This window comes from Parus major, chromosome 3 (genome assembly GCF_001522545.3).
Source record: "Parus major isolate Abel chromosome 3, Parus_major1.1, whole genome shotgun sequence".
Classification (NCBI taxonomy): Eukaryota; Metazoa; Chordata; class Aves; order Passeriformes; family Paridae; genus Parus; species Parus major.
In genome coordinates, this window is record NC_031770.1 from 16,376,333 (window position 1) to 16,401,084 (window position 24,752).

At 38.7% G+C, this 24,752-nt stretch overlaps 2 protein-coding genes across 2 annotated transcripts in view; one reads left to right on the plus strand and one right to left on the minus strand.

The window, feature by feature from the left end:
* The window catches only part of LIN9 (lin-9 DREAM MuvB core complex component), a 49,393-nt gene that overhangs the window by 17,539 nt on the left and 7,102 nt on the right, over positions 1 to 24,752 (plus strand). The window contains exons 6-15 of the mRNA XM_015622913.2: positions 2,081 to 2,206; positions 7,019 to 7,176; positions 8,220 to 8,353; positions 9,305 to 9,424; positions 9,594 to 9,695; positions 14,404 to 14,484; positions 17,639 to 17,764; positions 18,075 to 18,257; positions 18,338 to 18,435; positions 19,762 to 23,176. Of these exons, the coding sequence (XP_015478399.1) occupies positions 2,081 to 2,206; positions 7,019 to 7,176; positions 8,220 to 8,353; positions 9,305 to 9,424; positions 9,594 to 9,695; positions 14,404 to 14,484; positions 17,639 to 17,764; positions 18,075 to 18,257; positions 18,338 to 18,435; positions 19,762 to 19,867 (1,234 nt within the window). The 3' untranslated portion in view covers positions 19,868 to 23,176. The remainder of the gene's footprint in view (positions 1 to 2,080; positions 2,207 to 7,018; positions 7,177 to 8,219; positions 8,354 to 9,304; positions 9,425 to 9,593; positions 9,696 to 14,403; positions 14,485 to 17,638; positions 17,765 to 18,074; positions 18,258 to 18,337; positions 18,436 to 19,761; positions 23,177 to 24,752) is intronic.
* On the minus strand, positions 23,183 to 24,397 carry MIXL1 (Mix paired-like homeobox). Its single transcript, XM_015620418.2, has 2 exons — positions 24,110 to 24,397; positions 23,183 to 24,033 (listed from the first exon to the last, which is right to left on the minus strand). Exons 1-2 carry the CDS (start codon positions 24,395 to 24,397, stop codon positions 23,614 to 23,616), a joined length of 708 nt encoding a protein of 235 aa, XP_015475904.1. The 3' UTR covers positions 23,183 to 23,613.

The following is a 24,752-nucleotide window of genomic DNA, read 5'->3' on the forward strand; positions in this document are numbered from 1 at the left end:
TCACCATGGTCTGCAGAGGAATCTGCTCTGGTGGCTGGAGCACCTCCTTCTCTGACCTTGGCTTGGTGTCTGCAGAGCTCTTTCTCTCAGATCTTACATCTCTGTCCTGCTGCAATTGCACAGGATTTTTTTTCCCCTTCCTAACTGTTACTTCAGAGGCACAATCACCATCACCAGTTGGTTCAGCCTTGGCCAAGGGTTGTTCCACCTTGGAGCCAACTGGCGTTGGTTTTGTGGGATATGGGAGGAGCTTCCAGCAGCTTCTTTAAGAAGCTACCCCTGCAGCCCCCCTCTGCCAAAACTTTGCCTTGAAAATCAAATACAGCTTGTTATACTCATAAGATAGGACCATGTTAAGATAGTACAACATACTTTGCTAAGAGACTGCATATCTTTGGAAGGAAAACTTTGATATATCTTGTTCAGAGTCATATGATCCAGGCTTAATGAGAAGCTTAAAAAAGTTTGAATCATAGAACTATCAACAGATAAAGTATGTATGGCTCACTGTACAAGTCTCCAAATATTTTAATCAAATTATTGCATCCAAAATTGAAATAATCAAATAAAATGCCATGTCTCCTGTAAGTTTTTGAAATATTTTTATTTCTACAACTGTGGTTATTACGTTTTTGAAACTGTTCCAGTTGGATTCTCTGTATACTACTGCAGTGGACTGTTTTCTGTGAAGTCCCATTGATTTTGGGCATGCAGAGACTTCTGAACTGCTGCTTACTACTACAGTGATCACAGGCCCTGAGAAGCAGGCCCTGTAACTTGCTTACACCATTTTCCAGAGCTTCCAGTCTTGTGGATGCTGTAGGTTTAGAGTTTGCCTGCTTAAGGACAAGTGTTAAGAACAGTCAAATACAGATTATCTCTCTCAAAAAAACCCAAAAAACAACAAACCAAAAACCCCAAGCTGAATAGTTATTCTTTATATAGATATCTTATGTTAGCAATAGTAAATATGGATAAAATTATACTGTTGTATACTCTTGTGTCTGTTTCCTGAGCCTCATTGCTCATTCTTTTTTGTTTTCCCTTTCACTTAATGCCACAGCTGCAGATCCTCCTACTGTAAAACTATTCTCTTCCACGCTTGCCTGAGTCTCCTTATATCTGTGCACCTTTCCTCTCTCCTGCCACCCTAGACACTCAGTTGAAAGCAGTGTTGCTTCCAAGGTCCTCTTTGTTCTGTGCTTGGGTATATTCCTCTCCAAATCCCAGTGCCCTGCAAAGAGTGGAGAAAAGCAGCTTTCTAGGATGTAGTTATCATTTTGTTCTCACCAGCGGGGTTCTATTTCAGTTGCACATAGTCTTTTATGATTAACCTTCTATTAGATGGGCATATCTGTTGCTGCTCCCTTGTCTCCTCCACCTAAGAAGGATGTGGTACTACAAAGAAAAAGGCAGTCATAAAACAGAGATAGAGATGGGTCATAGCATCAGAGAGAAATTCCTGAACAGTGCAGGTCTGTTCTCTGAACTGTCACTTCTTTCATACTGATCCTGTGTTTCACCATGGAGTCATGGGATGATACAATGAAAGTCTCACCTGTACAGCTGTAGAGAATGATGAGTTGGTTCAATTTCCTGTATTTTGGAAACCTCTGTTGAGAGCCTGAGTTACAGGTGAATAAATTGATGAAAAAAGGTACTTTCTGTCTGTTTCTCAGTGCCACATTGTCCTTCCTTTTATTCTCAATATTTCACTCTCTGTTTTCCTTCAGTGTGTTGCAGTATCCTCTTGACACTGAGCTGACTCTGCTGAAGTTTCCTTTGGTGCCTTTGTATACGTTAGAGAGCAGGATGAATTACGTGTATTTCTCTGTAGTAACTAGAGAACGGAGCATTTTTAAATGTCAGTGATAGTGAGAATCAAACAACAGTAGTCCTGGAAACTTCCTGATGATGTTTTTGGCTGAATTAAATTGTTCTTTGAATAGGAGTATCTTGTTCATGTGACTAACTTACAGTAATTTTTTTTAATGTGTTTCTGATGATGGATGTTTTTTTGGGCTCTTGTGACAAAAGTTTACTTACTGTGGTTAACATAGGACTAATTATGTTTCAACAGGCCGCTATTTGAAGGAGATAATGATTTCTGTATATGCCTGAAAGAATCTTTTCCAACTTTGAAAACCAGAAAATTGACAAGGGTAGAATGGGGGAAAATCAGGCGATTGATGGGAAAACCACGGAGGTAATTTTTTCTTTCTTTCAGCCATTACTTACATGTAGTTTTGATATTACTGGAATTGTTCCTTTTAAAAAAATTTGCATTCACATAGTAGAACAAAACAATATCTTAAGAGTAGTAAAACTCATTTTATTGAGATGTTCTCTGAGCATCTCTCTCCCCCACACACCCTATTCCTTAATTGCATGTGTCCATATAGTTCTCATGAGCCTATGCTTGAAATGTTCTCTTCCCACTCCTGATAACTGGGTGTCCAAGCTAGGATGTGTTGAAGTTGGTATTGTATCTTCTGTACTGCAGTGCTTCCTGGCCTGGAAGAACTGGCCAATTTTTCACTGTTTGGGTTTTTTTGTCTATAACTAGCTCTTCATGGGGAAAATGAGTGCACATTTTCACCTCGTTTATTTTATTATTGTTTTTAAACCATTTTATAGATCCTTGACTTTTCCTAGATTGACTATCAAGACAGATAAAAGATGAAGTCACCCATAAAATATTATACATATTGCAGAGAAGAAGCCAGAATTTAATGAAGGACATTGGGCTTTTTTCTAATTTAGAGTTTTTAATTCTTAAACCCTCTGATTCAGGTCAGCCTTTTCACAAAACCTACACCATTTAGTCTGAAGAAGGCTATGGGAGGATCCCATTTTTGTGTACAAATATTTGAAGGGAAGGTATAGAGAAGGTAGGGCCAGGTGTTTTTCCAGCATTATCCAGAGACAGGAAAAGAGGAAATGGGCACAAGTGAAATGGTGGAATCTTCATACTTAGATGTACTCAGAGGCTCTCTGGATATCGTCCTGGGAAGCCTCCTGGAGGTGATTCTGCTGGAGGGGTTGAAGGAGATAACCTTCAGAGGTCCTTCCAAACTTGATCACCCTGTCATTGCATAAGTAGTGTTTCATAAATTAATCAGCCTTTTATTTCTGTAAATGCAAACACTAAGGCACTGAATCCATTTCTTCAGAGATCACTGAGTCAGATTATATTTTGCGTGATGGAGACCATTTCACCTTCTGTACCTGCAGACAACATAAGTAAAAATCAGTCAAGGAAAGGCAGCAGAGCCAGCTTGAAAATAGCTCCTGTTGGAAGGATGTTCTTGTAATTTGAGCTTAACTTAGCTAGTTTTTCTTTCCTTTGTTGTCATGATTCCTACTGAGAGAGAAATGGTTTATTTGGAGGTTAAGTCATTAACTTCTCATTTGACTTTTGCCAAAAGTGGTTACCTCTCTAAAAGATCAGCTTGCCTCATTCAGCAGTCTGGTGGAGCATAAAACTTCAAGGGCTTAGAATGGTTTGGGTTGGAAGGTTAAAGATTCTCTGATTCCAGCAGGGGTTGAGGTCAGAGGATGCCCTAGGCAGGGAACCTTGTCTGCATCAGATTGCAGAACCCCATCCAACCTGGTGGGTTGCAAACTTCCTTTTGTTTTTCAGGAGTTCTTTAGGTTGGTTTTTGCTTTTATTTTTTTAAGCCATGGGGAAAGTGGTTTTGGGTTTCATTTGGGAGCTTTCAATTCAGCTATCATAGAGTTATTTTTTTTAAAAAGAGAGACTCATGCCAAAGGAACCAAAGGTCTACATGGGCAGGAAATTGTTTTACCTGAATTCTGAAGTAAAAGTATTTGACTGCATAAACAGTCTGATGGTTTCTTAATGCAAACTTTGAGTTGCTGCTTTATAGCAACGTAAAATAAGCATTCCTGTTTGCTTTTAATTTCTTTACTAATATTTTTTTTTAATTACTGGTAGTCTCTTTCAAGATCTCAAGAGTGGTCTTTGGCCTAAGTTTAAAAAGACTTTGAATTATTGTAAGTCATTTAAATGCTTTTTCAAGACAATTTTCATCTACTTCTAGAGCAAATATTTTTTTTATCATTCTGTTAGAAATTTCTTCTGTCCGTTCTCATCATATGGAAGTAAGCTATATACCATGTCAACACTGATATCTCCCCATGAGGGATTACAAAAAATAATTAAGACATTTTGCACCCACAGTGTTCCTGGCAGAGGATAATAGTGTCTCTGTGATAGTTATGCACATGGTTGTCATCTATTTTTTTTTGTTTAAATATATTGTAGTATTTTCTTATGTCTGCTGCTACCTTAAATGTCCTATCACACATCAACAGTATGTTTGATTGGCACAGCAGTATTCTTCATGAGAGCCTGCAAAGCTTGTAAGATTCCTGTAGACTGTGGGGAAAGATATGCTCCAGAAAAAGGAAGAGGTAATAGTTTTGTGTATGCTGTGTAAACTCAATTTGGGTTGTGAAATAGCAGTGGATATGAATTAAGCTTAGATCTGCTTGTCCTGCCACTACATAATGGTGGTGATTCCTCTGTTAGTTCAAATTCTCACAAGTAAGGTAAAAACAGAAAAGAATGTTCAACCTCTTAAGAAGTCTTTACAGAAAACTAATGAGTTTGCAATTTTGATCTGTACCATAGTTTTCATCTTCAGTTTTTCATAGGATAGCATGAAGATGGGATGACCTTTATTTGGGGAACATTGGGGTGGAGGTTTCCTTTAACAGAAGCCAGAAATGTATTGCAAATACTTTCTACACCTGTAGTTACAGCATTTGGGAAAGAGAGTTTTTAAGACCATCTGAGATATCAGTAAAACAGTAGTTGTTGTTGTAGGGACCTTCCAAGGTCATTGGTTAGTGTATCAGCATTTGAATTTGTATTTCTGAGAACACAAGTCAAAAAACATCAGGTGATATTTGCTGTTCCTGATGCAAGATCCTGGACATGATTAAAAGGACTAATACAAAGTCTGTATTGCTTTTTTTTCTTTTTTTTTTTTCTTTTTTTCTTTTTTTTTTTTTTCTTATTTTGTGATCTTGCTGTGATTAGCCATTCTTCTCCTTAATGAAGTTGAAAAGTTTTGACCTGCATTTTGCAATTTGATATACACAGCCCACTGCAAGCATTATTTCACACCTGTTCCTCCCCAGTAGTAAATATGAAGTCAGTAGCATCAATAAATGAGAATATCCAAGTAAGCTCTTCATAGCTCTCCCAACCACCATCCCTCTCTATGTCTGCCACATCCCTTTCCAGATATTTTAAATTCCTAATGAGGCCTACTGGAATAGTACATAATTCCAGGTAAACACATTCTGCTCTTCAGTGGTAAACTTCTGAGTGGGACACACACACCTACAGCCTCAATCTACAACAGAATTTCTAGGCTATACAAAGACGAGTGGTAATTTTTGTGCTGATAGTGGTTGGAAAGCCTCATATGGGAACCTTCAGTGCAGTGCACTTCTGCATTACTGGACAAAAGTACCTCACAGCTTCAGTTCATTCTTATGGTTTTTTCCCATGTCTTACTTAGGACTAAGATCTCATTATGTTAACACTAGGAGAAAACAGGTGACCTATGCCCCTTATAATAACTTAGAAAACATGTATAAGATAAAAGGCAACTGATGTGTGCATGTAGAGTGTGAAACTGCTGGTCAGTGTGAAACAAAATGGTCTCAGCATCCTGGCAGCTTAGTGCTTACAGTCTTCTTGTACACAATGCCAGGAAGAGGAATCATGGAAAAACGTGAAAGGGTTTTGTGGAGCTCTCCCAGTGAGGGGTATACAGAAGAAAACCTAAGAATGTTTGTGTCAGCATATAATAGGAGAGTAGTAGAACCAGACTTGGAAAAAGGAACTGACTTCTTAGTACTGGTTGGAGATGACTGAGGAATATCTTGAAGGGATGTAAATCAGAAAATTGTAATGTAGTAGAGGCAACCAGCAGCAGAGTTGACAAGCATTCTAAAATAACTTCATAAAATAGAACTTCTTTTTGATCAGTAATCAATATTTAACTGCATGAGTTCCACAGAAAATGTTTAATCTGCATTTGAGTGCAGTAAAGCAATTAACAAAGGTGGCAGATTATTTGATAAATAACTTTCTACAGTCAGGCAGACGTAGAATAGCATTTGTGCAGCTTTTTAAAATTACTCCTTTCATTGACACAAGAATGAAGAAACTTTTTTTAGTGAGAAATGAAAGACGGGATTGAGTCCTTAATGCCTTTGTGGTTTGTGTTTATCTCCCTTATGTATCTTGCCTATTCAGTAGGTTAGAAATTAAAATTAATAAAAAATAAGCACTTTGAGAGTGAGCCTTCCATCTTTTAGATTGCATTTTAAGAGCAATCCTACCCCCAAAAATGGGGAAAAGGACAACTATAGATGATCTGATTTTACACAGTAGTCCAAGATCAAATAAACTTCTTCTGTGATCAACCTCAGAACAGTTCAGCTGTGTAACAGAGGTTTTGGACTGAGCTGTGCTGTGCACAGGTGCAAGGAGATGAGACAGAGAAGTGCCCTTTTATGAACTGTGTCTGGTGCCCTTTCATACTCGGTTAGTTTAATTGAGCTAATAAGCACACGTGAAAGGGATCTCCTGTGTATCAGTAAGTGCAGGCAGCCAGGGGGCTCACAGGGTGCCCTCCTCAGGTGCATTGAACTGGCATCCAGAGTAGACTGGGGTCAGCTTCAGCTTTGTTGTGACCATCCTAGATGAATCCTTATAAGCAGAAAAAATCCTGAAAAGTTGTACTCTTTAGATATCCCAATGCAACAGCTAGTATTCTTGAGTATTATTTTTAAATAGACTCTTACTTTAAGGGTGAGAATTCTGAGGAGTAAGATTGTCTAAACACATTAAACAAGACTTTTTTTTCTTTTTCTTTCACTGATTTTTTAAACTGTGCCTATTTATTTGATGTGCCTTCACATGATTCATTTTCAATGATGAATTCAAATATAATTTTGTCTAATGATATTACAGGTGTTCCTCTGCATTCTTTGAGGAAGAGAGGTCAGCATTAAAACAGAAAAGGCAGAAAATCAGACTTTTGCAGCAGCGGAAAGTTGCAGATCTTTCACAGTTCAAAGATCTCCCAGAAGAAATTCCATTACCACTTGTAATAGGAACAAAAGTTACAGGTAATTTCTTAAAAACAAACAAAATAATCAGCCAAGTGTATTTTGCAAATATTTTAGTAAGTCATAATACACTTAGTGCACATAATTATAGTAAATGTAAAACATCAAAAATTATATTGTTTTTGTTAGTTCATTGAGAGTGGTATTTTTAAAACAGTGATAAGGTTTTGAGGTGCAAAAAAAATAGGTTTATTATTTCTGCTGTTCAAATTGTAGGGTTCTTTACATGTCTAGTTTTTTATATATCTAACAAATTTTGGTGAGAGGGAGATGCTTAATTTCAAAATATTGAATGTTGTCTGATTTTAGAATATGACCTAATATGAAGCTTGAACTTTATTTTTTCATAAATATAAAACTACCTGTTTTGAAACAGATAAACAATTGATATTGCAGTGTAACTGGACATGTATGCTAAACATGACATTGCCTTACTTAAAGACCTTACCCACAACTGAGGAAGGAATATTGTTGAAAGCATTCCACAGGTTTTGTGAAAATTTGAATTCCTTCCTCCTGTCTGATTTTGGTTCAGGTGCTTTTGACTTCAGCATCTCCTATTCAAGCCACTGCTGTTCATTGTATTTTTTGTGTTGAGCACTACTGCCCTTAGCTCTTGCTGAAGAGCAGGTGTGCACCACACTGCCTCTCCTCTCTCCTAGACCTGTATCCTTGAGCTGTCTTCCACGCTGTTTTTTGCTAAATATGCAGTCATCAGAGAAGGTGTTCAGTGAGAAATGCTGTGCAAAATCATCTGGAAATTGACTTTTGCTTGCAAAATCGATCTGTCAGAAGGTCTTGGGTATGAAATAGGAGTTTCTTAGACATAAGTGTAGTGCTAAGGATTATTTGGGAAATATTTGACCTTCAAATTTAAATTTTGTCCAAATTTTGGTAATATTTCTATTACATACTTTTTTTTTTCCATTTAATCTATGTCCTTTAAGTATACATATCAAGAATTACTTCTAAAAGATGTTTTTGTTATTTGTGTCATAGCATTGTAATGTTTGGATTCTTGGTTCTCCTGTTGTTTTTTTCAGCCCGTTTGCGAGGTGTCCATGATGGCCTGTTCACAGGACAAATAGATGCTGTAGACACTCTAAATGCTACCTACAGAGTGACTTTTGACAGGGCAGGTCTTGGAACACACACAGTCCCAGATTATGAAGTTCTTGTAAGTATTAATTACACATTCTGAAAGTAGCTATAATTAGAAAATGAAATTTAAAAAATCCACAATGATAAGCTTGAATCAAAAATAAGAAAATAAAAAAATATTACACCCAGGTGGTATTGGCATGAGGTAGAAACAAACATAAGAGATTCATGGGAAATTCCAGGATGATAAACTTTCACTGTTCATGGTTTTAAAGAACAGGATAACCCTCTATTGAGTAAAGCATAATGGCTTAGGGTGGAATAATTTACTAGACCATCTATTGTAAGCTGTTACAATAGCCTGAGTTCAATATGAATAAATGCAATGAGTAGTATAAGATCCCAAAGAGAATTCTGCAATGGGATCCTGCTAGGATTTGCAGAAAATGTTCAACAAAACCTGGCCCTTTGTGATATGCCAAAGTCAGGAAAGGCCTGTGGAAGTTGCAAGGTAGCATTATGAGGTGACTGGACTTGATTTTGAGATTACTTGTGCTAATGAAGCTACCTGGGAGGGATGTTGTTTTGGTCAAACAATTGGGGGTTATCTCCCAGCTCCTGGGCTTTGTTCCTGCCAGACAATCCAGCCTAGACTGCAAGATTTCTGGAGGACCTCACTTCCTTTTGTATGTAGTGTTGGATCTACATAATTCCTCTAGTCTCTGTCATGTTCTGAGTTTGTAGCCTCTGCTGAACTCCTGTTGTGATTTGTCTGCCAATAGCAGTTTTGGAAATATTCATGCAGGTTTTATTTTATGTGATGCCAGAACACTTTGAAAACTCCAGCAACACATTAGGATTTTGAAGCTCCTGCCTAGACCAGAAGCAAAATGTTCATCTTTCTATCCGGATGGGTTGGGGTGTGGATAGGCACAGCTAGTCCATACCCCAAAAAGAAATTATGTGTTCCAAAAGGGTAAAACTTAATCAGACCCTAAAGTACATCTTCCCTTTTCCTGTCTGGCAGAGTAATGAGCCTCATGAAACCATGCCAATCGCTGCCTTTGGACAGAAACAACGGCCTTCACGCTTCTTCATGACTCCTCCCCGGTTGCCATACACACCTTCACTCCAGTCTCCAATCACAGTAAGTTACTTTTTTCAAGTGGTATTAATCATAGTATTTTTGATATGTGTTGAAGCTGTTACATTAAAAAGTTTTTGAGATGAACTTTCTGATGTTATTTAGCAAGATAAAAATTTTAGCAAGACCCTCTAAAAAGAAGCTATTAATGTAGATATTTTATCCTTTATAGGACAGTGATCCTTTATTAGGACAATCTTCATGGAAAAACAAAATTTCAGGCACAGATAGTGAAACACTAGGAGGCTTTCCAGTAGAATTCCTCATTCAAGTGGTAAGTATTAACTGCAGCTCTTAATTTTGTTGTTTGTTGTCCTTTTGTGTTTATTCTGCTAATTCTTCTGCAGTTCAGTGACTTTCTGTTAATTTATGACAGATATGTTAATAGCCAAATTAACTTTTGAGGAGATGTTTATGATGAAGAGATGTTTTTATTCCTCCCTTCTAAATTTTCTCACTTGTTTATAACCTTTGAAATATGCTACTTTTCAGGCCACAGAGGTCATCAAAAGTGTCTTATTTTCCCAGCTCTACCATTTTATCTTTTTAAAATAAGAATTGTTTCTACATGCAGACCTTAAGACTAATTTATTTATTTAAAATATACTTGCATTGTGCAAAGAACATTTGCCTATATGCATTATCATATATATCTTAATGTTGTATAATGTTCTACGCTCTTGGAGAAGAAAAGCAGCACTCATTTCCATGCAAGCAAACATTCATTTTATAGGTAACACTACACAGAAAATACTTTTTTGTCCTCACCTTTATGAAATAATTCCTCGGTGGTTTTTGTGCACCAGTTCAGAAGAGCACAGACTGTTAGGAAGCCAAGGTTGACTGAATATTAAAACACATTGAAGCATTTTCCAGGATGATGGAAGAATGTAATTGTTCATGTTGGCTTAGCTTAAGATCAATGATTGAAGTCTTTAACAAGGAAAGCGCTTTTGAACATGCCAAAGGAGATTGGAATGATTCATATTTAAAATATTAAGAACTGAGAAATAAAATGCCTTCAATTTTAAAAGTCTGTGTAATTGGTCAAAAGAATAAGTTTATGTTAGTAACTCACATGGCACACTAACATTTGGGCCATTCAGCATTATGAATTTTATTTGACAGAATCATCTCTTCAGCTTTTTTAGAGGAAACTTGTATGAAGCTGATTTTGAAAATGGTGGCGTGCCATCTAGCTTAGCTAAGAAAATTTAAAAGAGATGTAGTTGCTATTAGATTAATTGTGGTAAAATTGAACTACACAAAAGATACAGTCTTTATGCAGCTAAACTGTATCTGCAGCTGTCCTGTTGGAGTCAGGGAGTATGATCAGTGAGACTAAATAACTAAAGTGTATTGAGCTTCACATCATCTTAGTACATCAAATTAATCTGTTTATGATATTGTTTCTGTGTTTTAAATATGAAAATGTGTGATTTGTCAGTCACGTTTTGCTGTGTATTACTACTCAGTGTAAGGAAATCTGAGTTTTGCAAGTATAGGTCTCTTGCTTGTATTGCAAATGGCAGCATTTTACAAAGATACCACATTAATATGTATTTCTGCTTGAAGATTTTCAAAATACTTTGAACAAAATCAATCCACAGATTTTTGGTGTTTGTCTATTTGAATGGATCACAGGGCTTAAACATTTATGGAGGGACTTGAAGCATTATTTTTAAGAATGAATTTTTTAATTAGATGTTCAAGGAGGTACTGAAATTTGGTGCTGTAAAATACATGAGAATGGTGAATGCTGTTTTTTGCTTGTGCTGTATTCACTAGTCCAGGTGTATTGTTATGTTAAGGACTGTGTTGCCTTTTAGCCTTTCTGATAGACTGGTACTTAAAAAAAGTCAAATCCCTTTTTCTGATTTAATGTTGATTCAGGAAGTAAATGGTCAAAAAACATTTGATTCCAAGAAAGCTTTCTAGAAAACTATTGCCAGGAAGTTATTTTTAAGACCACAAAGAAACAATTTTATGGGAAGAATTTTAGACAAAACAGAAAACACAGAGCACACCTTTAATAAGGTTTCAGCCCAGCCCCTTATTTCCCTTATCTTAAAATTAGCTTTGAAGAAGAGGAAGTGAATCCAAGATCATATGTATACAATGACAAATAAATATTATGGATGTTCTCTCTACCTGTAACTTGAAGTTGTAAGCAAGCATTGGGACTTGTAACAACTATTTTAATCATTGTTCTACACTGTCTTCAGTTTTTCTAAATCTTAATATTATTACTATGTGTTACGTTTTGGCACCTGAGACTGTGGACTAATGTATTAAAAGACTAACTCAAAAATTAACATGATATTAAGAATTAAGTCAGCAATAAATGAGTAATATTTTTTTTAAGAAGTTCTGCATGCTTAATTCATTGTGTAATGTATCCTTAAATATTTCATATGCTATATGGCAGGTCAAAATCGATAGATTGCATTTGTGCATTCTAGCCAGGATTTGGAGAACGTTTTTCCAAGTATTCAGATACAGCTTTTTTTATTTTCCTTCCTCCCTGTTTCCTTTCTTGTTTTGGGGTAAAAGACTGGATTGGGAGGCAGCGCTGTAAGACAAAGCAGATGTTGGCAGGGTCGCTGCATGCCCGGTAGAGGGAGTGTGGTGATGCAGCACAGGCACAGCAGTGACCTGGTGTCTGCATGTGAGGAAAGGACGGATCTTCCCAGCTTAAAAACAGGAGGAACAGTCTGAAAATGGGTACTCGATTTTTGACTGTTTTCTCCTTATGAAAATTTTGAAAATATTGCATAGTAAGTTATCACACACTACATTTTGAATTGCTCATCTTTTATGAGTAACAAACAAAGTCAGAAATGACAATCTAAACATTCCGGTTGGGTTGTTCCTTCATTTCTTTTACTGGGGAAAACCATTGTACTAAAAACTTGTTTCCAGTTTATTGAGAACTATAAATTGCAATGGTAAACAGGATGAGTTATGGTGAAAATAGAGCTGTTAGACAAGAATTTCTCAAGACAAATAGGACTGGACTGAACTGTAGCATTCACTAGCAATCTGTGTAATAAAATGTACCCCTGAAAGAAAGTTGGTGGACATGATAGATCCAGTGAGAATAGTATCTTAGAATCAGATTATCCTGATCATTGGAATATGTCTTGGAATAGGATGAATATAATAGAAAATCCAAGCTCATCAAATGGAGAACCAGCACTGTGCATCCTCACATATGTCTGCATGTCAAAGTAGAAGTTAAGAATCAAATGCCTTGCAAATTCGGGGAACAAATTATATATTCTGCATTAATTTGGGGACTCATCAACTTCATGAAAGAGAAGAATGTGTTAGGCAGTTGCTGGATGGCGATGACAGCACAGCTTGACAAGTAACTTTTTGGCAGCAGTGGCAGATGGTGTACAGTGCTTTTCTTCCTCCCAGGTGTTTTATTGGCAACATGAACACTTGTGTGGTGTGTTAGAAACTTGATCAGAGAGACAATCCAACTCACAAGTAACAATTTTACTTTTCTTTCTTGCCCCTTCTGAATTTATTTTCTTGTCATTATCTCTTCTGTGATTGGGTTCTTCATGAAAAATGCAAAGAGCAATAATGCAAGTGCTGGCACTGGGGGACAGCACAAGGACAGAAATGAGTAGCTGGAATTGGGAGGCTGATAACCCATGCAGTATTGCCTCTGTACCTCTGACCATGGCTCACCATCCATTCTTAAGATGCATCTGGCAAAATATTTGAAGCAGAGAGAAGTATTGATGCCATTTTATAGGTTTAGTTTCCACATGTGTCATTCAGAATACTGTTAAAGCTCCCTGTGCTCACACACAGGAAAGATGGCAGTGAATGGAAAAAGATACAAAAAGGGCCAAAAAGTTTAAAAGATGAAAGGCTCTTTAAGTGAGTGGCGACTGAAAAGGGTTGGGTTGTGATTAATCATGTGGAAGAACAGTGGATATGCTTTTATTGTCTCTGAATAAGGAGGGAACACCTATATTTAGCTAAAATACAGCTTTGGCTGTTTGGCAATTTTGAACAAATTGCTATGACGTGCAAAAGAATGCATTTAGCATGGAAATTCCCAGAATATTCCTCAGTAGCTGAAAGAGATCCTGGAACAATTTTCTAATTACAATTTGTGAGGACAAGCAATCTGGCTGCATTAAGACTGAACTTAAAAGTCACAAAAGGATTTATGTGTAAATCAGATGTGTGTTGAACTAGGAATTCCTATTTCTCCCAGTCACGTGTTTCACTGCCAGGATGCAGTTAACCCCTCTGGAATGTATAGAACCTGAAATTCTTGCTCTGTTTACTCCAGTAATAAAAATGTTGCTGGTTGTAGTGAAGTTAGGATTTCTCTCAGGGCCCTAGAGTATGAATAGTTTTAAGAATGATGAGTGTGTTGAAAGTGCTCCCAGTGACTACTTCAGCTTGCTAGGTCCCCAGGTCAGGAGACACAGGGTATTCCCATTACAAAAGAGGGAAATGGAAAGCCCAGAGTTGTTCTGTATAAAATTGATCCAATCTCTATACCAGGGTTTACTACAGGAGTTTACAGAAAGGGCTGGTGCTCGGTGGAGGCCACAACTGAGAACTGTGTGGGGAAAAAAGGTGTAGTGAGGTGAGTGATACTAATTGTGGTATCATGACCATAACACCCTTCACTCTCCTTCAGCCTATAAAAAAACTGGTTCTTCAGCCTCTAGCTGGCCATAAATCATGTTATTCTTCCTACAGGGAATTTCAGCTGATGGATTTTAGCACTCTTCAATTTAGGGCACTTGGAATCACTTTAAAAATCTCTGGAAAATCCATCATTTAATTTTAATTAACTTTAATTTCTGCTTTTTAACTTGATCAACAACTGACAAATACGTTTTAAATTATGAAGGAAACAGTTATGGTTTTTTATCTTGAATTTCTATAGCATTTCAAAACTGCTTAAGGACCTATTCTTTCTAAAAGTATTTCCTTTGTTTTAGACCAGGTTATCAAAAATCCTTATGATCAAGAAGGAACACATCAAACAATTGAGAGAGATGAATACAGAAGCAGAAAAGCTGGTGAGAATGTTCTCTTTTCAGTTATTAAAACATTATGTACTTAACTGCTAATGTAAATAAATTTAATTAGTAATTAAAATTATTCTAAATAAAACCTGTATTTTATTGCTTTCTATGACATGAAATGTCTTTATTATTTTTAAAGACAAGTCAGAGAGGTCAGTAGTTTCAAACATGATTCTCCTTTGAAAGCAATGTGCTTTGGAATGCTTTGTGCATTTTGATTAATGTTAACGTCGGGATAGCACATGTCATTTAACACATCAAGTAAGGAAATACTATGTACCTTGAGAATTTGGCATACAAGTTTATATGGTAAGATATTTATGCTAAAACTGTTTTGCAGATGGTAGATACTTATTACCTCAGCTTTCTGGTTAAAGCAATTACTTATTTCAGAGATTTTATTGTAAAGCCCTTGACTGGCATTTAAAGTTACGATACCACAGCAGCTACAGCATAATTAGCAGCAGCAGAATTGTTTTTCTTGCTAACTTTATCTAATCAGCAATCAGTAAATCAAAATTTTAAGAGTGGCTCTTCTACCACCCATGGCTATAAATTAAGAAAATTCTCAGTCTGAGCCTTCTGCCAGCATCCATCTAAGCTGTTGTCTCTGCACTGTACAGAAGGCTAAAGGTTTGTGGAGAAGAAGGATCCCTTATTATTTCTTGAATCAAAAGAGTTGATTTTTATTTTCCAGGTAAAATATTTGAATGTTGAAAGATGTGATTTATTGTGTTGAGATTTCTCTTTCTGCCTTCAATGATCATGTGCTAGGTACATTCTCTTACTCAGCTTCCTACTGCCCCATCCCTGTGTCTCAGTAATTTTCTTCTTCTGTGCCACGTTCTTCAAAACATTTTTATCATTTTATCAGTTACTATACTATTTTTCCTGTACACCAAATGTTTTGTCTTTTAATTTTGTATGTTAGTAACAAATTAGATGTAAAGAGAAGTAAGATTAAAATGTCATTGTGACCTGCAACTCTGATAATTAATTTAGCTCTTAATTTTTTTTGCATAGATAAGGAGATCTATAGGAATGACAGTATCTTTGCTCTAGCAAGAACCTGAATGTTAGCTCAGCTATTAAGTCGTAAGTTACCTGTAGTGTTACTTTTCTTGGTCTCCTTATTCCACAAAATTGAAAGAGCAAAAAAGCAACTGGGAAGTAAGTCTAGAAATAGATGCTAAATTTGATACATTTTAGCTCAATTGTAACCTGCCTAAGGACTCTGAGATACTTTGAAATTCTTCCTTTGTCTATTTCCTTTGTAAACCAGCAATCATAAAGCAACCTCCATTACTACTCAAGGCTGTCCTGATAAAAATAGAGGATGTGAAACCTTCCTATTGGGCCATATTCTTAGATCATCTTCTAATCCTCTTTGTTCCTTGGCAATCCTATCCATGTTTGTGGCACTGAGTATGTGTTGCTTCTCCTTTAAAATATATTTTCTTTGAACAAGGATCTTTTTCTGACCCCAGTTCACTTCAACATCAATAACATACCTGAACTTGAATAGAATTGAATCCTTTGAGTTCATTTGGGTGTACTTTAATTGTCAGACTTTGGTAATAATTCATACATTTGTCATTTGATAATTCTTAGAGTACCACTGCTGTTTGGTTTAAAGTAATCCTTTTATGAAGACTTCTGTTTAATGTTTAAAAAATTACTGATTCAATACAGAAATAAATGGAACTGACCAAAATCAGAAATGGTACTGAATGTAGGTCATTATTATCTGACACGAGTCAGGGGATGCTTTCAGAGGAGCTATTAATGTATACAACTGTACATTTTTTGCCTAATTTTTCTTGACATCACTGTACTAGTCTGGGTAGCAGTCTATAAACAAATTACTGTGTACATAAAACAGTAAACATTTGGATAAACAAGTATAAATTGAAAGGACCTGCAATAAAAATAAGGTAAAGGTAATACTGATTGTCTTAGAGAAGCTTCTAGATCCTTGGTGGCTGAGGTGTTACCTGCTTCCATCTACTGAAAACCATCCATCTTTTGTCAGTTTAGCTGTTCATCAGTGTTTCCAGGTCTTGGGTTCCAGGTCAGAAATAGTGCTGGTACTGGGATATTTCTTTTGCTGTCACTAGCATAGAATGCCCTTAGCCTTTCCTCTCTGATAGGGAATTCATAATTGTCTGCAGATTTCACAGCTAAGCTGGAGCAGTTCAGTTTGCTCTAAGGGAACTGGTCACTGGAGAAGGTCTGAAAGATTTGATTTTTTTATGTTCCAGAAAGTATGGCAAATTTTTGCTACTTTCCAGTGAATTCTGAAATTATGGTATTAGTTTAAAGCTCTGTTTTAAACATTCTGAGTTTTTGACCAGGATTATCCTGATGGATGCTCTTGACTTTGCAATTTGCTTTATCTTGTGTGTAAAATCTATAGCTTAAAGTTTTGGTTTTAGGAGGTACTTGTATCTCAGTCTTATGGCTGGAACTACCTCTAGCTTCTCTTGCAAAAGGCAATTCGGAGTGGAAAGTCTATAGTATATTGTATGTTTTGTTTCAATTTCATAAATATCACCCAAACAATGTCAAGCTATATTCTGAAAAGAGTAAAAGAAACAAGGTACTGTGTTTTGGTATTTATTATTTTTGTGTAAAATCATGCTTACAAAACACTGTTACCAAATACAAGCTCTAGTAACTTTCTTTTTTGGCAGAACTGTTAGCTGTAACAAAAGGTGTGTAGCACTGAGTCATCTTCAAATGCCCAATAACTTACTAGTCAAATGTGCCTCCCATCCTGCAGCAGAGGTGGTTGAGGCCATATTGTCCTGTACGGTTCCTCTGCTGGCAGGATGGGTTTCTGCTCAACCAGAGCATGCCCAAAAGCCATGCCCAGCCACTGGAGGAATAAGCAAGTCAGACCACAGTCATCTTCTGTAGCATTTACCACCACAGATTATTGTAGCATGGCTGTTACCTACACAGTTCTCCTTGGAGTTATAAATGGTAATACTGCATTTTAATATTTTGTATTTTAATGTTTTTCTATTTGACACCAGTATTTCAAATATCTCAGTATTATTTTCAAGTAAAAACTGCTTTTGGTGAGTTCAAAATCTGTAACTGTACAGTATTGCATTAATTTTAATATGCTTTGTGTTTTCCACAGAAATCCTATTCCATGCCAATCGGCATTGAGTTTCAGAGGAGATATGCAACTATTGTTCTAGATCTAGAACAACTAAACAAAGACTTAAATAAAGTTTTGCATAAAGTTCAACAGTACTGCTATGAGGTAAGATTGTGCTGGAATTTCTGTGTACTTGGTAGTTTTACTTAACGTAAGTAGAAAACAGAATTTCCTAGGAATAGGGGGTGGGTGAGAGTCACTCTGAAACTATTGGTAGCTGTGTTGGATTCCTTCTGTGTCTCCTTCTGAGCAGCACTTTTCCTGATACCAGTGGCCTGTTCTGAAGTAAACATACATAAAGAAACACTGTGTACTGTATACACACAAACTGTCTTTGAAATCATCTCATTTCACATATCCATCAAATGCAAAAGGACATCTTTATTCTTAATTTCTCCCCCTCACATCTCTGCAGCTTGCTCCCGACCAGGGCCTCCAGCCTGCTGACCAACCCACGGATCTGAGGCGCAGATGTGAAGAGGAAGCTCAGGAGGTCGTCAGACAAGCAAATACCTTGTCAACAGGACAACTCTGTGTGGGCAGTGAAAATTTAACTGATCTTATCTCTAGACTTACAGCAATATTACTGCAAATTAAGGTAAAAAGTTTGCACAAAGTAGCTTCTCTGCCAGTTTTTGTGCTGAACTGTAAGAACACGTTTGTTTTCTTCTTCTACAGTGTCTAGCAGAAGGAGGGGATCTGAATTCCTTTGAATTTAAGTCACTAACAGATTCATTAAATGACATTAAGAATTCAATAGACTCCTCAAATATCAGGTATTGCTTTTTGAATATTTAATTTTTAATTACATGCTTTGTGATAGTTCTTGCTATATTTTAGAAGTGAACATTGATTATAGTTAAGGGATTTAATCTGGTAACTTCTACTTATACTAAGGAGTTAGTATAATCTAAAAAGGGGGCTTCTTAAAGGGAATATGAAATGAGCAGTTTTCTGTTTGAACATATCAGTGAAGTAACATGTTAAAAAAAAGTTTAAAAGTGCCAAATTGATGCAGAAATAGCTAGATTTTCTTCTTGTTTCTTCTTAAGAACTTTTCTTGTTCTTTAGTAATTTATGAGAACTAAAAACTTATTTTAGAACATTGTCAATGTTGAAATCCCACTAGTAATACAAGTTTTTTAAACCAGAGAAGAGTACAATTTCAGTATTATTTTAGCATACTCAACCTCTTGTCTGTAAATATCAAAAGGTGGCATATGAAACAATTAGAGGTTCTGAGCAGCTTCCACTGGCAAGATTTTAAGCCAAGAAACAGAAGAACAGCCATATCATGCCAGATCAAAGGCCAATATAGTCTAGATGGGCCATTTTTCAACAGCTGTCGCAAGCAGCTGCCTGAGGAGGCATCATAAAAATAGCAAAAATTAGCAAGAATGTGATAGCAAGAGCATAGTGATACTTGTCTAGAGTACCCTGCAGCCTCCAGCAATTTCTGACCAGAATCTTATGCTGCTAAGTTGTGCCATTTAGAAAATAAACTTAAATGCTAAATATTTTTTTATATCCTTACTACTTGTATTGCTACATAATAATGGGAGGCTGTACACATGAATTTTTACGTTTTTAAATTTTTTTTTCCAAAGATAGTAGGATGGCCTTTTGATTTCAATATAATTATTGAGAAATGCTGGTTATAGCATTTTTCATTAGAAAAAAACAAAAACAGACCTCAAACATTAGTGAAACTTCTTTATAATCAACCCTGCAAATTGCATATTGGAATTAATTCAAGTAAAGGTTGTACCCAACAAAGAAAGTGATGATGTTTCCATTTCATGGTACTTATTGGCCATTTTAGCATCTCTTAATAATATTTTAATTTCACTAACTCTGGTCATATTAAAATCTTTCTTTAAGTGCCCAAGTCAGTGACTCTTGATTTCTTGCAGCTATTTGTGCAAGCTGTATTTTCCCATATTTCTCTGTCAAGTTGCGTTTGTATGTACTGCTCTCCAGTTCATCTGAATTTTTGTACTGGTTAGGTTCACATTTGATTTTTCACTGTAGAGGTATTCAGATATAACTCTTACATATGGGGTTTAACATTTCTTTCTTTCCTTCTATTTTTCTTCCCATAGTTGTTTTCAGAATAATGTTGAGATCCATGTTGCACATATTCAGAGTGGTCTGAGCCAGATGGGAAACTTACATGCTTTTGCAGCTAATAACACCAACAGAGACTGAAAACTTCAAGTGTACAGCAAGTAATTCTGGAAAATCTTCTTCCTTTCTATATGCTTCACCAAATACCCCTAACTGCCAGAAGACAAGGGAAGAGAAAACCTCTCAAAAAGGACCCTTTTAAATATATTATATCTGCTTCTTAAGGAAACCAGCATTACTGGCCAGCGTTACATTAGATTTCTCCATTTGTTAATCACATGCAGTAGTTTTGCTAACTGGTAATCTCTTAGTTATTGCATTGATTATAGTAAACTTGAAAGCATACTTTCATATAATTTGAACTTAGTTTTTAAAAGTTCAGATTGATTCTGCACACCACTTGTTGTTGGATCTCCTGGTATGTTAGAAGTGCCGAAGAGGAAATGGCTCGAGTTAGTAGCCACATGGCAGGTCTTTGTTGTGTAAAGCTACGCCTCTGTGTAGCTCTTCAGAGCTGCCAGGTCAGCCTTTGGGAAGCCCGAGCGTTCCTGATCTAAAGAAGCAGCATCAGGATACAGTCAGCAAATATAAACTGTAAACTGGAGGATGTTGGGCAGGTCTATCGATCAGTCAATGTCTTGTTGGAACTCTTAATTTATCATAACTTATGGAAGGAGTCGAATGAAGGAATATAAAAATGTAACTGTTAACTTTTTCTGGAAAGAGATTGATTATGGCTTTTTCCCTTCACACAGGGCAAAAGAAGTGCTTTAGGTGGTATTTTATATAAGTGACTGGTTAAACATAACGTTTTTCCAAATTCTTGTTTGTTTTGCACAAGTTTTAAATTAGATTACTGGTTATTCAACAATACCAACTATATATAAATATGAAGATTTTTGTAACTGAAGACAACCAGTGAGGTAAACTGCAAAAATAAGAAGTGATAACCTGCCTATACCTTTTGGAATGTTAATCTTGTAAAAAGTGTGTATTGGTTTGTTTAAATAGTCTTGTAAAGCTTCTGTGTAATGAATTGTTTCCAGATATGGATTTTCAGAGATAGCTGTAGAGATGTTTTTGATTCTTTTAGATGCCTCATTAAATAAGGTCTTTTATATGTTATTGTATAAAGAATATGTAAACAGGATTATTTTCAATTTTAAAATTTTGTATAGTTTAAAGATGCTTCTGTATTCCGTGTTGGTATTGTGCCACTGCAAAACTTTAGTGCAGAGTTTATATTTAGCTAAATTTGTTCTGTTAATTAAGAGAAATGCATAAATCTTTTATTCTCAATGAAATTTGTAACTGAATAAATTGACCTATGAGAGTTGATATATTTCAAAAAAATGCAAAATTTTTTGCAGATGTCTCAGGTCATTCTTTTAAGAGAAGCTAATTGCTGAAATTGAAATGTTATGAGGACAAGGTGAGTAGCTGTTTTAAAAGGTATTTAAAAATTTTACAAGTGATTCTATAAAATAATGGTGAACAGTAATTTAGCTGAGTTATCCAGGCAAACTTACCTCCAATAATGCAATAGAACATTGTAGTGGTCCCTGCAATTACTTTTGTAATTATGCCACTCGTTATTTTGTGGTGTTACCATCTGTTTGATAAAGAAGACAGAAAGGAGTCCTCTCCTACCACCCTTTTCACGTAAACAGAGAAAGGTGCCAAAGCTTAATTTAAGGTACATAAGTTTAGTCTTAGGAAGCAGTCTGCTCTACAGCTAACTCAGGAAAGACGAACCATCCCCCTGCACCTCCATACTCACGTGCCTGCTGCTCCCTCTGCACACCTCTGCTCTGATCCCGTCCTGCTCTGTTGGGACTCAAGCTCAGCATGTGCACTGAATGCTTTTGAGGAGCAGGACTTCACAGTACGAAACACCAGGAGGGTAATTTGGCCTTCTTGGTAGCAAACATCCCAAACTGAGGAGGAGACAAGTTGTAGACACTAGTAGATACCAGAGGAGTTGGGAACCTGCTTTTCATGACAGCTTTTATCCTATTGGATACAAAATACGTTGCAATAATCAGCACACTCCAATCTCAACTCTGATTCCTTAAGTATGATGGTTTTTACAGGTAGATACTTACACTCTCCAGCATATTTTCTGTGGATGTAGGGTTTGGGTTTTTTTTAATTATTGCAGAGTAACATATCATAGAAAGATCTGTCATTTGTGATAAGCCATATATTTCCACTTGTCATTTGTCCTGCTCATGTAGGCAGTGTGAATATACACACCTTTTATTTTCTTTGAAAGGCTGCATTTCTCCTTGGGTACTGATGTGTTGGATCAGAGCTAATGTTGAATTTTGGCAATAGTAACAAATACAATTGCTTTTGCTGAGTGTGCTCCAAGCATAGCAGGAGTATCAAGAGCTCATTGCAGCTACCATACCTGAAGTCTGCAGGAGCAAAACAAGTTACTTTTATTTATTATGATCATAAACTTGAATTTACCCTGAGTGCCCAAGAAACCATGGTCTCATTTGCTGTCTCTTCCTGCAAGTGCTTCTTTTCTGGGGTTTTCCTGATCCCCCCAGCATAGCACCCAAGTCCATGTTTTTTTCAAGAATAGCTCTGGGGTTTTTTTGATGGAGAATAATAGTCAGCAGCCCTGCCATGCCACTTCACCTTGCAAGCCTGCAGTCCAGCCAGCATTCAGCTGTCCTGATCTCACAAGCACAGGTATGTTATGGGGCGGTGCTGAGGGATTTTGTTCATTGGTAACCTTACTCTGTGGGGCATGATTCCTGATAGAGTATTTCTGCCACCAGTACATGAGTCATTTTTCCTGTGCTTCTTGCATTCAAATGCTTTTCCATAACTTAAAACTTGCTCTGCTAGGTTCTAAAGTACTGTTTAGTAAGAAAGAAGAATTGGCCTTATCCTCAAAATATGTACAGAATAATGTGTCCTTTCTCAATAAATTGAATCAGAGGAGAGACTTCTGTTGTTACTGATTTTGCCATTCTCAGTGCAGAGCCATTCAGCCTTATGACTGTTCATGTGAACAGCTTCTGTGTAGTTCCTGCTTACAGCTAAAGCACCCTTACAGTGTCCACAAAATACTCCCATTTCTCTTAGTTTAACATTAACTTTGGTTTAAGTGGCAGACTGGAGGCTTTTGTCTGGGTATTTGAGATCTGGCGGTTTGTATTATTTAGGCCAGACATTTTAGGGATGGGGGTGTTTGTTTAGAGCAGATTTAAGACAAATACTGACAGAAAAGGTTTAAGGCAGTTTCTGTGACCTGTCCTTCAGGCCCCTCTGGTCTCTTATCGACATCTAAAGTGCAGCCGTAGCTCTCCAGGACCTGGGAGAAGAGCCTGCAGCTGGGATATCTACTGCTTCTCTACCCCACCATCAGACACGGTAAGGAACCCTGCCCCTGCATCAGGTACACACACAAGTAGATTAAAAATGTAAACCTTTATTATATTTTCCTCGATCAAAAAACCCTGACAGACCATCACTCTTTTCTATGACCAGCACCCACCCCCAAAACACAGTAGATTTGGGTTAGCTTTTTGGCTAAAGAAGGTAAATAGATATACTAAACATGATAAAAGAAAGCTTTAAATACAGTGTAAAAAAATGCCCTCAGCTAATGGAGCCGACCCGTATCTTTCTTAAATAAATATGTAAAATCAGTTACTACCGGATAAAGTGCAACAGTGGCAGAGCAGCAGTGGTGAGGTAGCGCGGTGTGTGACTGTTCCCCGCCCGAGCAGCGCGGCGCGGGACGGTCCGGCGGGAGGGCTGCGCATGTAAGCTGTCCCCGCCCGGGCCGCGTCCCGCCGCGGCGGCGCTCAGAGGGCTCGGAAGGCGCCGAGCGCGTTCTCCTCCCACTCCGAGCCCGACTCCGAGTAGCCGCTGGTGTCCTCGGCGTCCGACACGGGCGAGTACTGCCCGCAGAAGGCGCGGGCCGGCGGGAAGGGGCCGGCGGCGGCGCTCCCCGCGAACGGGGCGGGCTCGGCCCCGCCGGGCTGGCCGGGCGGGAAGCCCTCGAAGCCGGGGCCAGAGGGGAAGCCGGCGGCCGGCGGCCACGTGTAGGGAACCGAGCCGTCCTCCGTCCGAGCCACCCCGGAGAGGGCGCAGCGGGGCCGCTCCGGGGCTCGCAGGGCGGCGAAGCGGGACGGCCGCGGGCAGCCCGGCGGCGGCGCGGCGGGGCCGGGGCGGGCCGGGCCCCGCTGGCGGCGGGACTTGGCTCGGCGGTTCTGGAACCAGACCTGGGGAGAGAGGGCGGCGGTGAGCGCGGCGGGGCGGCCCCGGCGCGGCGGGCGCGGCACAGCCGGCGCCCCTCACCTGGATGCGGGACTCGGGGATCTGCGTGGCGTCGGCCAGTTTCTCCCGCAGGTAGATGTCGGGGTACATGGTGTCCTGGAAAACCAACTCCAGCGTCTCCAGCTGCGCCGCCGTGAAGCTGGTCCGCTTCCGACGCTGCGAGGCCGCCGGCGCCCCCTCCGACGGCTCCGCCGCGGGAAGCGCCCTGAGGGCGGGCGAGGCCGGGCCGGGCCCGCCGCCCCCCGCCCACCTGCCTGAGGGGAAGGCGGGTGGCTCCGCCGGGGGCTCCCCGAAGCGCAGCGCGGCCATGGCAGCGGCGAGGAGGGGGCCCGGCCTGCCCACCACGCTTTATAGCCGGGGAGGGGGCTCGGCAGGGGCGGGGGTTCGAAGGGGCGGCACGGCCCCGCGGGGAAGGTGAGCGCCGGGCACCCCGCCGGGCCCCGCGCCCCAGGCTGCCGGTGGGGTGCTCGACAGGGCGGCCCCTGCCTTGCTCAGCCCAGAGGACACAGTGATGCCCTATGCGTGCCTGACGGGGGTGGGTGATGGCTGGCAGCCCTCGACTCCCCGCCCGAAACATGGACAGCAGGAGGGAGAGGGGAGCGGGCTTTGCATCCGCTCGCAAAACAACTGGGTGTTGGGAGTTTGGCACCCCGGAGAGGACCCA